The 15,772-nt window shown below is 38.8% G+C and overlaps 1 protein-coding gene across 3 annotated transcripts in view; it reads left to right on the top strand.

Annotated features, from left to right (window-relative positions):
* Positions 1–138: 138 nt before the first annotated feature.
* LOC140164243 (HEAT repeat-containing protein 6-like) overlaps positions 139–15,772 on the top strand; it is a 386,072-nt gene continuing 370,438 nt past the window's right edge. For 2 of the 3 annotated variants that reach the window (XM_072187509.1, XM_072187510.1), the window contains exons 1-3: positions 12,172–12,184; positions 13,130–13,245; positions 15,251–15,365. In XM_072187509.1, the coding sequence (XP_072043610.1) occupies positions 13,241–13,245; positions 15,251–15,365 (120 nt within the window). In that variant the 5' untranslated portion in view covers positions 12,172–12,184; positions 13,130–13,240. Of the gene's footprint in view, positions 316–10,967; positions 11,073–12,043; positions 12,185–13,129; positions 13,246–15,250; positions 15,366–15,772 lie in introns of those variants that run through there. The other variant, XM_072187511.1, reaches the window with a different exon arrangement.

The raw sequence follows: 15,772 nt of genomic DNA, 5'->3' as shown, positions 1-15,772 counted from the left end.
TAAAATAATTTGACTAATATTTTTTGGATATTTTACTTTTTTCTGTGAAGTTTTACATGCAAATTATTAGGATAAAGTAAGGGAATAAAAAAGATAATAAAGTGCAAAGAGTTCGAGGTTTATTTATTTTGTTCAAAAATGGCGACGTACAGTGATCTGAGATTCGTGGACGAAGAACGTCAAAAATTTCGCCGCTGTTCCTCAAGGTTGCTTTCTTTGGTGCCAGAAACTGGAGGCGAGCATCGACAAGAGCTAAACAGTGTGTTAGATGAGTTGAATTCGCTTGACTACTCTATTTCAGACCTGGTAGATCAGGTAATTGAATGTTGTTTAGTCATGTTTGTTTGTTTTTCTACTTGGTGCAAAATTTGGTAGCTTGTCTTGTCAAATGTGTATATGTTGAATCAGGCGGTAGACAGCTCATTACAAAAGTAATACAAGTATGGAAGCCGCCATTACCCTGCCATCGCGTAGGCCTGGAACACTACCGCGATTTCTACCGGCTAAATCGCGTCCGTGCTCCGCGTCCAAGTCATGAAAATTACCCGTAAAATCGCGGCTTGCTGCATCCACGGTTAGACTTTTTCAAGCCTGCTACAGTGCATTTTTTTTTCAAATGTTGAACAGCTTTTTTAATACTTTTAATTATATTTTTTAGCGCATCCATGAACTTAATTTATCAAATGCATTAAATCAACCAACAATCCCGCTATCCGGGTCAAGATTTATACAAGAAAAATTCTGTTTCAACCACGAAAATTAACCTAAATTTCGCGCATACCCGTAAGACTTGGCGATAGCCTATTCAGATATCGTTATAAAAATAAATAAATAAATTTCGGATTTATATAGCGCCTTTTTCCAGCTAGATCTTGAAGGATTCAAAGCGCTGTAATTTCGCTGCCATGGTGAATCATCACAATCAGATCGCATCATCTAGGCCAGTTGCAGCCGAACCTCAGGCGCAGACCTATCCGCACTTAGATTGTAACATCCACCAATTATCTGTGCAGCTTCCCAAATTCCATTGGGTGAAGGAAGTTTTGATAACCAAACAACTAATCACCGATTTTTGAAAGCAGGAGGAAACCGGAGATCCCGGAGAAAACCTGCGAGAGCGAGCATGGAATCGGGATAAACCAAGTGCACATGAGGCCTTGGGCCGCGCCGGGGCTTGAACCCGGGACCTCAGTGGTACAAAGCGAGGGAACTACCGCTGCGCTAACTCGCCCTCCCATCGTTGTCAAGCTCGAGGTGATTGACCTCCAATGATTGACAGTATGCCCAGCGAGGTCACGTCACACTCGGTGTGACGTGCCCTGAACTCCCAATAACTTTCGTAAGCGACAGACAAATTGCAGGAAAGCGTGCCAATTTAAGCTTCCTGCAATATCTATTGCACATAACGTACGAAGTCACAAACTTACAAACTTCAATATGCACTTCAAATACTTCAGACCAGATGGAATCGGGATAAACCAAGTGCACGTGAGTCCTTGGGCCGCGCCGGCGCTTGAACCCGGGACCTCAGTGGTGCAAAGCGAGGGAACTACCGCTGCGCTAACTCGCCCTCCCATCGTTGTCAAGCTCGAGGTGATTGACCTCCAATGATTGACAGTATGCTTAGCGAGGTCACGTCACACTCGGTGTGGCGTGCCCTGAACTCCCAATAACTTTCGTAAGCGACAGACAAATTGCAGGAAAGCGTGCCAATTTAAGCTTCCTGCAATATCTATTGCACATAACTTACGAAGTCACAAACTTACAAACTTCATTATGCACTTCAAATACTTCAGACCAGCTGTTAATTATTACCGATCCTGTAGAATAACTTACATAATCTTAAATTTCATGGAATCCCGTTGCTCAGAATTGCAAATGTCATTTTTACCTGTCAAATCCGCTGTGTATGTGCTCAGATATTTTATGATATGCTCCATAAATCACAGGTGTGAAACTGACTTTATACCACTCGCTCGCGAAGCCTCCGGCTACCTCGTGGCATGACGTCATCATGGACGTGTACAGAATTTCCGATGGGCGCCTTATTTATTTGTAACCCGTTTTGTGATTGGTTGCAAACACCATTCATTGCAATCGTGAGCCAATCAATGAAGGCGACGGCCTTTTACGGTATGAATTAATGTGACCCGCCAGTAAAGTACGTCTAACCTGATTGGTTTACAAAACTACTTGGATAATTGCTAAGCCAGTCAGCGTGCTTTCGATGCTTAACAACCTGGTCGTGAGGTTTTTTTTTTTTAATAGGCGAATTCACATGGTGATCCAGCGATCGAGTATAAATTCAGCATGACTTCAGCTTTAACAGGTGCAATAACAATACGTGGACACAATCAGTGACATTTACACAATACAATAATGAATTATTTATGACATGCATGGGCTGGATTTTGATCGAGGTAAGGTTTTCGGCCTGTGCCCTGCGTGAATATCGTTACTTTTCAGCATCAAAGATACTTGCGATGACCAGTTTTTTGCGGACACTTTGATAACAGGTAACTTTTATAGGTCATAGGGTAGAAACTTTATAGTTGTACAAATTGTACGAAATATACATTTTGTTTTAGGCCTAAAATGTTTACAAAAATATATTGTTCCGTACGTTGTGCATGTATTCAGTTGTTCGACGTATAGATTGACAGTTGGGAACGCGTACTGTACGCGATGCTGAACGCGTAGTCAAGGTAGCCGGGTTCTAAAGTGGGTGCTAAAACCTCAAATGGCGACTTCCATGCGTGTACCGGGGGTGCTAAAGTGGAACCAAAACAACAGCGGGAATCGTGTGTTAAATCGACATAGAAAAGTACAGGAGGGATCAGCGAAATTTACTGTCAGCCCTCTGGTTGAATGTTCATCATTCGTGTCTGACAGACATGACAGAGGTCACAGCTATTTTTAAGAAAGGTAGTGCAGCTTGCAGCTGATGCTAGCTCGAAATACCCTAGCTAAAATACAAACCGTTCAATCTTAAGTGAACGCCCATTATTATTGGTCATGCGCCATGAATTATGAATTAGGATATAGGAAAAGGTGGCGGTGTTACATTTTTTTATTTTTCCTCAAACATTTTGTCACAGATCTCAAGAATGGATAGGGGTACTGAACTGGTTTTGGTCTTATTTTCTTGCTAATTTATCTGGCTAAAATTGTGGAAGGTAAAACTTTCATACTATTTGTACTTTGTGAGATATTGCTAATCAAAGGATGTAAGTCAGGGGTGGCGGAGCCTACGGATGAGGAGCCTACGGATGAGGAGCCTACGGATGAGGCATGTGTTAAAGTATAGTGAATATTGTTTTTTGGTGACTCTCAAATATATTTTTTACTGTAACTTCATAACCCAGCAAGGTATTGAGAATTATGTACCATTGTTTTGGTTAGTCCGAATAATCAGACCCAGAACAAAATATTAATTTCTGACATGATCGTGTACTGGGTCTGAACTGTTTCCATATGAAATCTTGATGGCAAATTGGACAATAGAAGCACATGGTTCTACGTGACAGCTTTTTAATCCCTATTCAGGTTACGTGAATCACGCTATTGTGGACCATCCTTCTGATACTTGAGTGTTTGGAGACAAGCGGAACGGTTTTTTGTCTACCTCTCTGTTTGTAAACAAACCAGGAGGTCGAAAACATCCTCCTCGCCGAATACGAAAGTCAGCGTAATAGTACGGCACTGTGTTTTGGTATTTCTGTCTAGTTTGGAGTGTGACTAGTTTTACTCCAAGTAAAGTTAATTTGTTGCAAATGTGCTGCATTCTGTGTCATGGTTTCTAGACTTTTCCTATAATATGTTACTGTACTAGGTATTTATTTATGCTCCGAAATGTTCTGACTATCATATTTCTTGAAGGAGTTACCCTACTGCTATGAAAGTTAGCATTTTCTTGATGGAAATTTGATGAGGAATTCAAATATGCCACTGGTTTTTGTGTAGGGCCTGGAGGAAAAAAGTTTTGATTGATAATGTTATAAAAATCATAAAAATTATGTACGACTTTTGAACACCCTGTATCTCAGTAAGGCAACATAACTCATCGTTACATGTTTGCTTTTTTTGAAAGCCTACAAATGTACAGGTCGCATGTCATGAGGTGGTCCATTTTGTGTTACATGGTCAAAATGGTCAAAAAAATAATTTTTTAATATGTTATAGATATTGTAAAACTGCAACATCTTATACCATTTTTACCTCAAAAATGTTTATCGTTTTGGCGTAATTGCCTAATTAATAACTAATTAGCCCATAGGCCGCAATGTAAATCAAAATTTTCAAATGCGTTTTTCTCAAATTAGACCTTATTCACATAAAATACCCCACAACAAATGTCTGAAGTTGGATTTTGTCCAATGTGCTAGGATATGTTCACAACATAGTGATGCATCAGTCTCACCCTTCAAAAAAAAATTATGTAATCACATTCACGATATACAGGGTGCGCCAAAAAAAGTTAATATTTTTAAATTAAAATTTAATTAATCATTCATATTTTCCCAACACTACTTCCTACCATTTTTATAATGCAAAAATTAGTTTCCTTGTGCAATTTCCTTTCAGAAAATACATACATTTATCATGATACAGTGAATATTAAAGGAGATATGGACCTTTGCAATTTTTGCACGTGATTGCATTGACTTCTGTGCATTTAGAGGCAACCCGTGGTACAAAATGTAATGAGAAACTAATATGGAATATGAAATTGATCAATTTTGAAGTCAATCTTGTTTCTTTGAGTAATTGGCTCTAAAATGAGACATTAAAAAGCTCAATATGACAAAGAGTTACGAAGATCTATACAATAATGTATTCAAACCAACACTATGGAAATCTTACATTTTCCTAGATGCTAATACATTACTCCTCACCCACCTGCTCCTCACCCACCTGCTCCTCCACCCCGTCAATTTTCAATTCCAGCTGATGTCATTTATTCAGTTTGACTCACTTTTCAGTACTAGTTTACACAGTTTTAGCCCTGTTCTTTAGCTTTAAAATGAGACCAAAAGTAGCTCAATAGGACAAGGGGTTGGTTCACTATGACATTTTTCATTCGCTTACATGTACATTCGAAAGTGAAAGAGAATTGAATAGATGCGTGTTCGTCACAATAGAAATTAACACAATAGAAATTAGCATCTCATGAATGTGCTACAAATATTTAGAAATAAGAAACCCCACTTTTAGATGGAATGTGTCTGGCTGATGCCAGTTCCAATAATTGAAACTCCCGTCTCCGACCGGGAGTTCCAACAGGTGCTGTGTACATGTGTTTGTATGTGTTTAATGTGCATTCACATACACACTTAGCCGTCGGTACGAAGAAATCGTTACTTGATTGCAAATTACACATTTGTAGTAGTTTTTCACCACAAAATATGATATGAAAACACTGGTGGGCGCATTGCTCAATTTTGGAAATGCGCTATATTAAGCGTCGTTTGTATGTATGAATATATGGAGAGGTGAAACAGGTTGTTAATTATTGTCAATATTAATATTTTGCGACATTTATAATGAAAATAATTAACACTGAAGACACCCTATGGCACCTTCTACAACTTGAGAACAAATCCTCAAACGTTCGAAATTTGTAGTTACAACAACTGGGCTGATGCAGGGAATTATAGACCAGTCAGTATAACCTCAATTGTGTGCAAGATAATGGAATCAATGATAAGAAACCAGCTCATGGCATTCATGAAGGAACATAATGTCATCAAAGATGAGCAACATGGGTTTAGGCAAGGCCGTTCATGTGTAACACAACTTCTAGAGATTATGGAGATTTGGACAAAACTACTTGAAGAAGGTGCTAACATTGATGTAGTGTATTTAGGGCTCATATTGAAATACCCTACCACGTTTTCACACAGAAAGAAGGCAGGATTCCCCTCACTAAGCGCGCGCCTCAGGAAAGCTCTGTCATAAAACGGATGGATTATATGCATCAGTGATACACCCTGCCCAGGATTTTAACAAAAGAAGGCTAGCACAGGAAAGCTGCAGGATGGCGCACACCTTCCTGTGTAAGGGAATTTCAATATGAGTCCTTAGATTTCCGCAAGGCTTTTGATTCGGTTCCTCATCAGCGCTTTTTGAAGAAAGCTTATTGTCATTATTACTCACAAAATGTTGACTCTTAACTTGTTTGTTTGTTAGGATCCTAATCGACTGTTGAGTCAGGCCTGTGTCCTGGTACCATTACAAGATGAACTCCTAGTGACCAAAGTGTGTCAGCTTATTGTCATTATTACTCACCATTGACTGTTATCTTGTTTGTTTGTTAGGATCCTAATCGACTGTTGAGTCAGGCCTGTGTGCTGGTACCATTACAAGATGAACTTCTAGTGACCAAAGTGTGTCAGCTTATTGTCATTATTACTCACCATTGACTGTTATCTTGTTTGTTTCTTAGGATCCTAATCGACTGTTGAGTCAGGCCTGTGTGCTGGTACCATTACAAGATGAACTCCTAGTGACCAAAGTGTGTCAGCTTATTGTCATTATTACTCACCATTGACTGTTATCTTGTTTGTTTGTTAGGATCCTAATCGACTGTTGAGTCAGGCCTGTGTGCTGGTACCATTACAAGATGAACTTCTAGTGACCAAAGTGTGTCAGCTTATTGTCATTATTACTCACCATTGACTGTTATCTTGTTTGTTTCTTAGGATCCTAATCGACTGTTGAGTCAGGCCTGTGTGCTGGTACCATTACAAGATGAACTCCTAGTGACCAAAGTGTGTCAGCTTATAGTCATTATTACTCACCATTGACTGTTAACTTGTTTGTTTGTTAGGATCCTAATCGACTGTTGAGTCAGGCCTGTGTGCTGGTACCATTACAAGATGAACTGCTAGTGACCAAAGTGTGTCAGCTTATTGTCATTATTACTCACCATTGACTGTTATCTTGTTTGTTTGTTAGGATCCTAATCGACTGTTGAGTCAGGCCTGTGTGCTGGTACCATTACAAGATGAACTTCTAGTGACCAAAGTGTGTCAGCTTATTGTCATTATTACTCACCATTGACTGTTATCTTGTTTGTTTGTTAGGATCCTAATCGACTGTTGAGTCAGGCCTGTGTGCTGGTACCATTTACAAGATGAACTCCTAGTGACCAAAGTGTGTCAGCTTATTGTCATTATTACTCACCATTGACTGTTATCTTGTTTGTTTGTTAGGATCCTAATCGACTGTTGAGTCAGGCCTGTGTGCTGGTACCATTACAAGATGAACTCCTAGTGACCAAAGTGTGTCAGCCTATTGTCATTATTACTCACCATTGACTGTTATCTTGTTTGTTTGTTAGGATCCTAATCGACTGTTGAGTCAGGCCTGTGTGCTGGTACCATTTACAAGATGAACTCCTAGTGACCAAAGTGTGTCAGCTTATTGTCATTATTACTCACCATTGACTGTTATCTTGTTTGTTTGTTAGGATCCTAATCGACTGTTGAGTCAGGCCTGTGTGCTGGTACCATTACAAGATGAACTCCTAGTGACCAAAGTGTGTCAGCCTATTGTCATTATTACTCACCATTGACTGTTATCTTGTTTGTTTGTTAGGATCCTAATCGACTGTTGAGTCAGGCCTGTGTGCTGGTACCATTACAAGATGAACTCCTGGTGACCAAAGTGTGTCAGCTTATTGTCATTATTACTCACCATTGACTGTTATCTTGTTTGTTTGTTAGGATCCTAATCGACTGTTGAGTCAGGCCTGTGTCCTGGTACCATTACAAGATGAACTTCTAGTGACCAAAGTGTGTCAGCTTATTGTCATTATTACTCACCATTGACTGTTATCTTGTTTGTTTGTTAGGATCCTAATCGACTGTTGAGTCAGGCCTGTGTGCTGGTACCATTTACAAGATGAACTCCTAGTGACCAAAGTGTGTCAGCTTATTGTCATTATTACTCACCATTGACTGTTATCTTGTTTGTTTGTTAGGATCCTAATCGACTGTTGAGTCAGGCCTGTGTGCTGGTACCATTACAAGATGAACTCCTAGTGACCAAAGTGTGTCAGCCTATTGTCATTATTACTCACCATTGACTGTTATCTTGTTTGTTTGTTAGGATCCTAATCGACTGTTGAGTCAGGCCTGTGTGCTGGTACCATTTACAAGATGAACTCCTAGTGACCAAAGTGTGTCAGCTTATTGTCATTATTACTCACCATTGACTGTTATCTTGTTTGTTTGTTAGGATCCTAATCGACTGTTGAGTCAGGCCTGTGTGCTGGTACCATTACAAGATGAACTCCTAGTGACCAAAGTGTGTCAGCCTATTGTCATTATTACTCACCATTGACTGTTATCTTGTTTGTTTGTTAGGATCCTAATCGACTGTTGAGTCAGGCCTGTGTGCTGGTACCATTACAAGATGAACTCCTGGTGACCAAAGTGTGTCAGCTTATTGTCATTATTACTCACCATTGACTGTTATCTTGTTTGTTTGTTAGGATCCTAATCGACTGTTGAGTCAGGCCTGTGTCCTGGTACCATTACAAGATGAACTCCTGGTGACCAAAGTGTGTCAGCTTATTGTCATTATTACTCACCATTGACTGTTATCTTGTTTGTTTGTTAGGATCCTAATCGACTGTTGAGTCAGGCCTGTGTCCTGGTACCATTTACAAGATGAACTCCTGGTGACCAAAGTGTGTCAGCTTATAGTCATTATTACTCACCATTGACTGTTATCTTGTTTGTTTCTTAGGATCCTAATCGACTGTTGAGTCAGGCCTGTGTGCTGGTACCATTACAAGATGAACTCCTAGTGACCAAAGTGTGTCAGCTTATTGTCATTATTACTCACCATTGACTGTTATCTTGTTTGTTTGTTAGGATCCTAATCGACTGTTGAGTCAGGCCTGTGTGCTGGTACCATTTACAAGATGAACTCCTAGTGACCAAAGTGTGTCAGCTTATTGTCATTATTACTCACCATTGACTGTTATCTTGTTTGTTTGTTAGGATCCTAATCGACTGTTGAGTCAGGCCTGTGTGCTGGTACCATTTACAAGATGAACTCCTAGTGACCAAAGTGTGTCAGCTTATTGTCATTATTACTCACCATTGACTGTTATCTTGTTTGTTTCTTAGGATCCTAATCGACTGTTGAGTCAGGCTTGTGTGCTGGTACCATTTACAAGATGAACTCCTAGTGACCAAAGTGTGTCAGCTTATTGTCATTATTACTCACCATTGACTGTTATCTTGTTTGTTTGTTAGGATCCTAATCGACTGTTGAGTCAGGCCTGTGTGCTGGTACCATTACAAGATGAACTCCTGGTGACCAAAGTGTGTCAGCTTATTGTCATTATTACTCACCATTGACTGTTATCTTGTTTGTTTGTTAGGATCCTGGTCGACTGTTGAGTAAGGCCTGTGTGCTGGTACCATTTACAAGATGAACTCCTAGTGACCAAAGTGTGTCAGCTTATAGTCATTATTACTCACCATTGACTGTTATCTTGTTTGTTTCTTAGGATCCTAATCGACTGTTGAGTCAGGCCTGTGTCCTGGTACCATTTACAAGATGAACTCCTAGTGACCAAAGTGTGTCAGCTTATTGTCATTATTACTCACCATTGATTGCTGTCTTGTTTGTTTCTTAGGATCCTAATCGACTGTTGAGTCAGGCCTGTGTGCTGGTACCATTTAGGGATTCAATCATGTTTCACCGTTGTTCATCACCGTTTAACAGCGATGCGGTCACGCGTCGTCTGCGTGGTTTATTTCAGCGAGGGCAGCTTTAGCTGCCCGAGCCAAGCATACCACGCAGACGCGCCGGACGCGAGTTGTTAAACGGTGATGAACAACGGTGAAACATGATTGAATCCTTTCAACAACGAAAAGAAGCTAAATATCGTATAATTCACGATTATTTTACGAGGAATGTCAGTTAATCATTGCCACTCAGCCTTACAAAAACTTCGATGATTTCTCTTTTGATATCAGCAACAAAACTACAGAATAAAACGGCAATGTTTAGCCGCTAGGCCTACCTGAAAAATACTGAATCCAACTTGTAAGCTGGCATACGCACAAAGGTTCCAGGCATGACGAATTTTACGCTCTCGCGTACGCGTAGTCTCGCTTCGCGTTGGCGTATACGCTTCAGTAAAAGTGTGGGTTCATCACGGTTTAACAACGGTTGGCTCCTGTACAAAGGTATAGGAAGAGTTGTTGAATACAAGATGAACTCCTAGTGACCAAAGTGTGTCAGCTTATTGTCATTATTACTCACCAAATGTTGACTGTTGTCTTGTTTGTTTGTTAGGATCCTAATCGACTGTTGAGTCAGGCCTGTGTCCTGGTACCATTACAAGATGAACTCCTAGTGACCAAAGTGTGTCAGCTTATTGTCATTATTACTCACCAAATGTTGACTGTTATCTTGTTTGTTTGTTAGGATCCTAATCGACTGTTGAGTCAGGCTTGTGTCCTGGTACCATTACAAGATGAACTCCTGGTGACCAAAGTGTGTCAGCTTATAGTCATTATTACTCACCATTGACTGTTATCTTGTTTGTTTGTTAGGATCCTAATCGACTGTTGAGTCAGGCCTATGTGCTGGTACCATTTACAAGATGAACTCCTAGTGACCAAAGTGTGTCAGCTTATAGTCATTATTACTCACCATTGACTGTTATCTTGTTTGTTTCTTAGGATCCTAATCGACTGTTGAGTCAGGCCTGTGTGCTGGTACCATTTACAAGATGAACTCCTAGTGACCAAAGTGTGTCAGCTTATTGTCATTATTACTCACCATTGACTGTTATCTTGTTTGTTTCTTAGGATCCTAATCGACTGTTGAGTCAGGCCTGTGTGCTGGTACCATTTACAAGATGAACTCCTAGTGACCAAAGTGTGTCAGCTTATTGTCATTATTACTCACCATTGACTGTTATCTTGTTTGTTTGTTAGGATCCTAATCGACTGTTGAGTAAGGCTTGTGTGCTGGTACCATTACAAGATGAACTCCTAGTGACCAAAGTGTGTCAGCTTATTGTCATTATTACTCACCAGAAGGTAAGAAATTATTCATTGGAACTTTCCACAACTTTTCAGGGGTGAAAAGAGGGATAGTGATTGTGATTGAAAAGATTCATCAGGATTGGTAAGAAAATCAGTTAACAAGTTCATATATTCTGATACTGTGTGTATGTTTTTGCAACACCTGTTTGTCTTTTTACAAGTGTTGCAAAAGGCAACTGTTGCAAAAGGCAACTGTTGTTGCAGAAACATACACATAGTAAATGCATTCTTTGGATCAGAAAATAGTGATCAACTCATGGGGTCCAGAAATATTTAAGAAAAATGCAATTTTGCAGATTTTGTTTGTGCCAAGACCGAACTCACTAATTAGTAGAACCTGTTTAAAATCCCAAGATGTTTTTTTTTAATCCTAGACACCATCAATCTGAAAAATGAATTGGCAAAGAAATCTTGCCACAATCCTATATCTCATATTGAAAATATTTTAGGGGCTAGGGAATAAAGCAGTATACAGACTTTTTATTATACGTACAATATTGTATGTACAATATGTACGTTATTTAATCTATTGCCATTCTATTTCCAGTAATGTTTAAGTTCTAACGAATGTTTGATGACGTAAAATCGATAATATATTTCTGCTAGATATTGTATGTAACATTATCGATTTTTCGTCATCAAACATTCGTTAGAACTTAAACATTACTGAAATAGAATGGCAATAGATTAAATAACGCATATATTGTACATACAATATTGTACGCTCAATACTCGTCTGAAGCGCTAAAGAATGCTTGACCCAAGTTATAATGTCATTGGATTTAGGACCAAAGGTTATGAAGGGTCGTTAAAGGTCATTTTGTCAAATTGTATAAAATGCTGAGCACTTCATTAAGTCACATGCTGACAATCTTCAAACCTGATTGAAACATATCTCTAACCTGTCCATACAGTATCTTTTGAAGCTTCAATATCATTTTTTTTCCTGTTGTTGTCATTTTTAGGTTACATTGAGCAAGTCTACAGTGGAAACACTATTGGAATATATAATAGCTGCCACAAAGCATAGTCAACCGTGGGCTTTGCCTGAAACACTCAGGGCTTTAGGGGCTGTTGTCTATGAGAATGGGACCAAGTGTAACAAGGTAAATAAATAAACATAATAGCTGCCATATAGCAAATTAAGCATGGTCTTTGCTTGAAACACTCAGGAGAAACCAAAATGTTATGGGTAAAGAAACCGTACAGAATGGATGCCTCAGATCAGCCAGTGATGTAATATGGCTTGTCATCCCCTTATTCATCTTAGGTGTTTTTGGTGAAAAAAAGGTGGCAAATTGTTGCTGCTAGAGAATGGAACTCACATCCTTCTGATATTGCCAGATTTAAAACAATTCAAGACTATTCTTGAGGTTTAGATTGTTAACTTTACGGTTGTAAGCGCTGGTGAATGGCGCATTGATATGAGTATTAGTATTGTTATTAAATGCCAAATCTAGCAAAGTTTTTAATATGCCTTTGTACTGAAATAGGTTGCCAGAATCAGATACACTTGACATAGGACACATACATACAGATTTACAGTGCATGTGGTGCATGAATAGTTTGTGAATTCTTAGAAAGCATATCTTAAAGAAATTGTTGAAAAGTTTTAAGCTTAGTGTGTAGAATGTTCATTAGATTGCATGATTTACTTTATAAAAGGGCATTTCGTGATCTACAGCATCATCCCACCACTTTTCTCAAAAATTATTAGATTTTTATACCACTGGCTACATAATGCTTTTGTACAAAAAAATTCTTGCAGATTATTTCATTTAGCAAAAATATTGTGAAATTTGAATTTTGAAATTACAAAACATTGTCTATGGAGCAGTGAAATACACATAATCATGCATAACTCGCAAACGCAAAATCAGAATAAACTGACATTTTGTGAATAAGCTTTTTTCGTGGATATCTACTGAAAAATGTCATAAAAAGAGGATGCTAGGATCACAAAATACTCCTTTAAGATACTATACTAAACATTTTCATTTATATATATTTCATCACTAATGCTTCTTCTTTCTCACTATATCAATACTAAGTTCTTGGATCGTCTGTTGTCAAGGCGACCAGAGGGCCTGCTACTTTACCTCAGCGGATCATCAGATACCAATATCAAGAGAGCTGCACTGCAATGTATAGGAAATCTATGTATGAGGTAAGTACATAGAAATGACGAGGAGCAGAATCCTTGAATAAATTCATCAGGACTGATATACATGTACTTCATACTAATTGGCAAATTATGTTTTACAAGTATTTACTCACAATTTAAACATTTGATCTTTCTTGAGGAATATTTCATCAGAAAATGTGCTTATTCTGCCAATGCACGCTGGTAATCCTCCTACTCTCATCCCGAGAGAGTTCATTGCCGAGTGAGAATTTTGTTTCACAGTGCGAGAATCAATCTTGATTCTTGCAGAATAAATTTCCGGGAATCATTTGATTCTTGCAAATCAACTTCTGTGTAAACTACAAACGTTTGCGGGAATCAACTTTGATTCACGCAAATCTGTTTACGAGAATCGATTCTCTGATTCACGCCGAAATTCTGGCCCTGGCATTGTTTTGTAGTTGCTGACCGTGTATGTGACGTAGTAAATAAGTTCCTTCATCATGGTTGATGATATTGCCCCCCTCCCTTTCTGATCCACATTCCAATATGTAATCCATCAAAGAATCAGCTGGATCAACAGATTACTGATGAAATCTTCCTTATGGAAGATGAAATATCAAAATCATTGGGGAGTAATACCAGTTGTGAGGGCACGCTGGCTCAGTGGTTACGGCCTTGGACTCATAATCTGAGAGTTTGCTCGACGGGTGGGTTCTATTCCCTGTCCCACTACCGTGTTGCGCCCTTGGGCAAGGCGCTTTGCCTCCCTTGCCTCACCCCACCCAGGTGCAATGGGAAGCTGTTAGGAGTAGTCACAATTGTTGTACTGATGGACCCTGCGCCATTTGTAGGCTGAAATTGTGGTTCCGACATATTCTAATGACGGCGGAATAAATGTAAAGCGCTTTGAGGCTGTTTACGGCATACAGCGCTATATAAATATCTACCTTTATTATTTTTTTAAACATAATTTGCCATTTTAGTTACAATACTTCCTGATAGATTCATCCAACTTGCATACAGTAAGCCAAAGAATTAAGGTACCAGTTGTGTTCACCCCAGTATATCCTAAATAAAGACGAATGTCAAAATTAAAACAAGCAGCCAATACCTGTACTCTTTCGCTCTGATTTCAGACCTTATTTGTTGAAATTGGTTGAGAACGAAAGAAAGGGTGATCTAAAACCTAATGAATAAGCGAAATCAAAAATTGCACTTTTGTTTTCTAATCAATGAAAGCACAACGCAGTTTTAACATGCTAATCAATGAAAGCAGGGCGCTAATTTTCTTGTTTGCGAACGCTTTGTTCACAAATCAATAGGGCATGCAATGGAGCAAACTGCAACTTTTAAATTGGCATATTCCTTGGGTTTTTGGATTGTTGTGTCTTTATTTCTTGAACCTTTCAACGAATGAGGTCTAAAATTTGAGCTAAAAGATGCAGCTATTGGCTGCTGGTTCCAATTATGACATGTCTGTCTTTGTTTAGGATACAGGGGGTGAACATAACTGGTTCCTTAATTCTTTGGCTTACTTTATTTGTAAAATCTAATCTTTGGTAAAAGAAAATCTGGAATAAAACCAGTGACAAACGAAGCCCTGATGTACTTTTTATGTTTCAATATACTTTTTGTAAGAGAGTAGAGAATTAGGCTTGTGCAAAGTCTACATTGATGGATTCTGCAGGGTTATTCCCCAGCTATAGAATCCAGAAATACCACTTTTCCATTTTCAATTAGAATTCTGATTAGGCAAAGTTATAATTGTGTTCACTTCATACTGTATACGAATGGTAACACTTGGTTTTGTAAGAAATATTAGCAGCAATTGTGCAAAATAAAACTACCAGTAATTCGATCATGGCCAAAATTGGCTTGTGGTCGAGTTGTTGGGTTCAGCTGATAGCGACTTCATGCTAGGCATGCTTGTGACTTCTGATCGATACATTACCAAATTTGCTTTTCTGATGGAGTGAGGGGAAACGTGTGATATAACCATTGTCAAATATGTAGTAAATTTTGCTTTGATTGTTAATTGTTGCAGGTGTAATGATGGGAGTGTGATTGACACAGACTATCTCAAGGTCAGCCTTAGTGTGATGTTATCAGTGTTGCAGAAACCTAAACCAACGGGTTGTGAGGATTATGAACACTACAGGGTATGTATGGGGAAATTTACTTTCAAATAGTTTTAACAACTGGCACAGAGTTTGCTGTGCTAGTTTTCAAGGAGAGGACAATTTTGGCCATCTACAGGTGCATTTTAATATAGACTTTTGTGTTAGGCTTTTGGTTAATATTTGGTTTAATTTTGAACAGTTCAAATGCAATTGCCAGCATTATTATGTTTTGATTAATCCAAGTGTGTGAAATTATTGGATCCAAAACATAATAATGATAAAATTGGATTCTTTATGCCCAGTATTTATTGGTCTCGCTATGAATTTTAAAATATTGCACTTGACTACGTCTTGCTCCACCAATAAATATGGGCCCAAATCCATCCAATTTTGTATCAAACTTGGGTTATAGCTGCACTATGGGAACTTTCATGTAGTGGTGATGT

The sequence above is a fragment of the Amphiura filiformis genome, chromosome 11 (assembly GCF_039555335.1).
Source record: "Amphiura filiformis chromosome 11, Afil_fr2py, whole genome shotgun sequence".
Classification (NCBI taxonomy): Eukaryota; Metazoa; Echinodermata; class Ophiuroidea; order Amphilepidida; family Amphiuridae; genus Amphiura; species Amphiura filiformis.
Note: the sequence above shows the minus strand (reverse complement) of the source record. Positions and strands in the feature narration are given on the sequence as shown.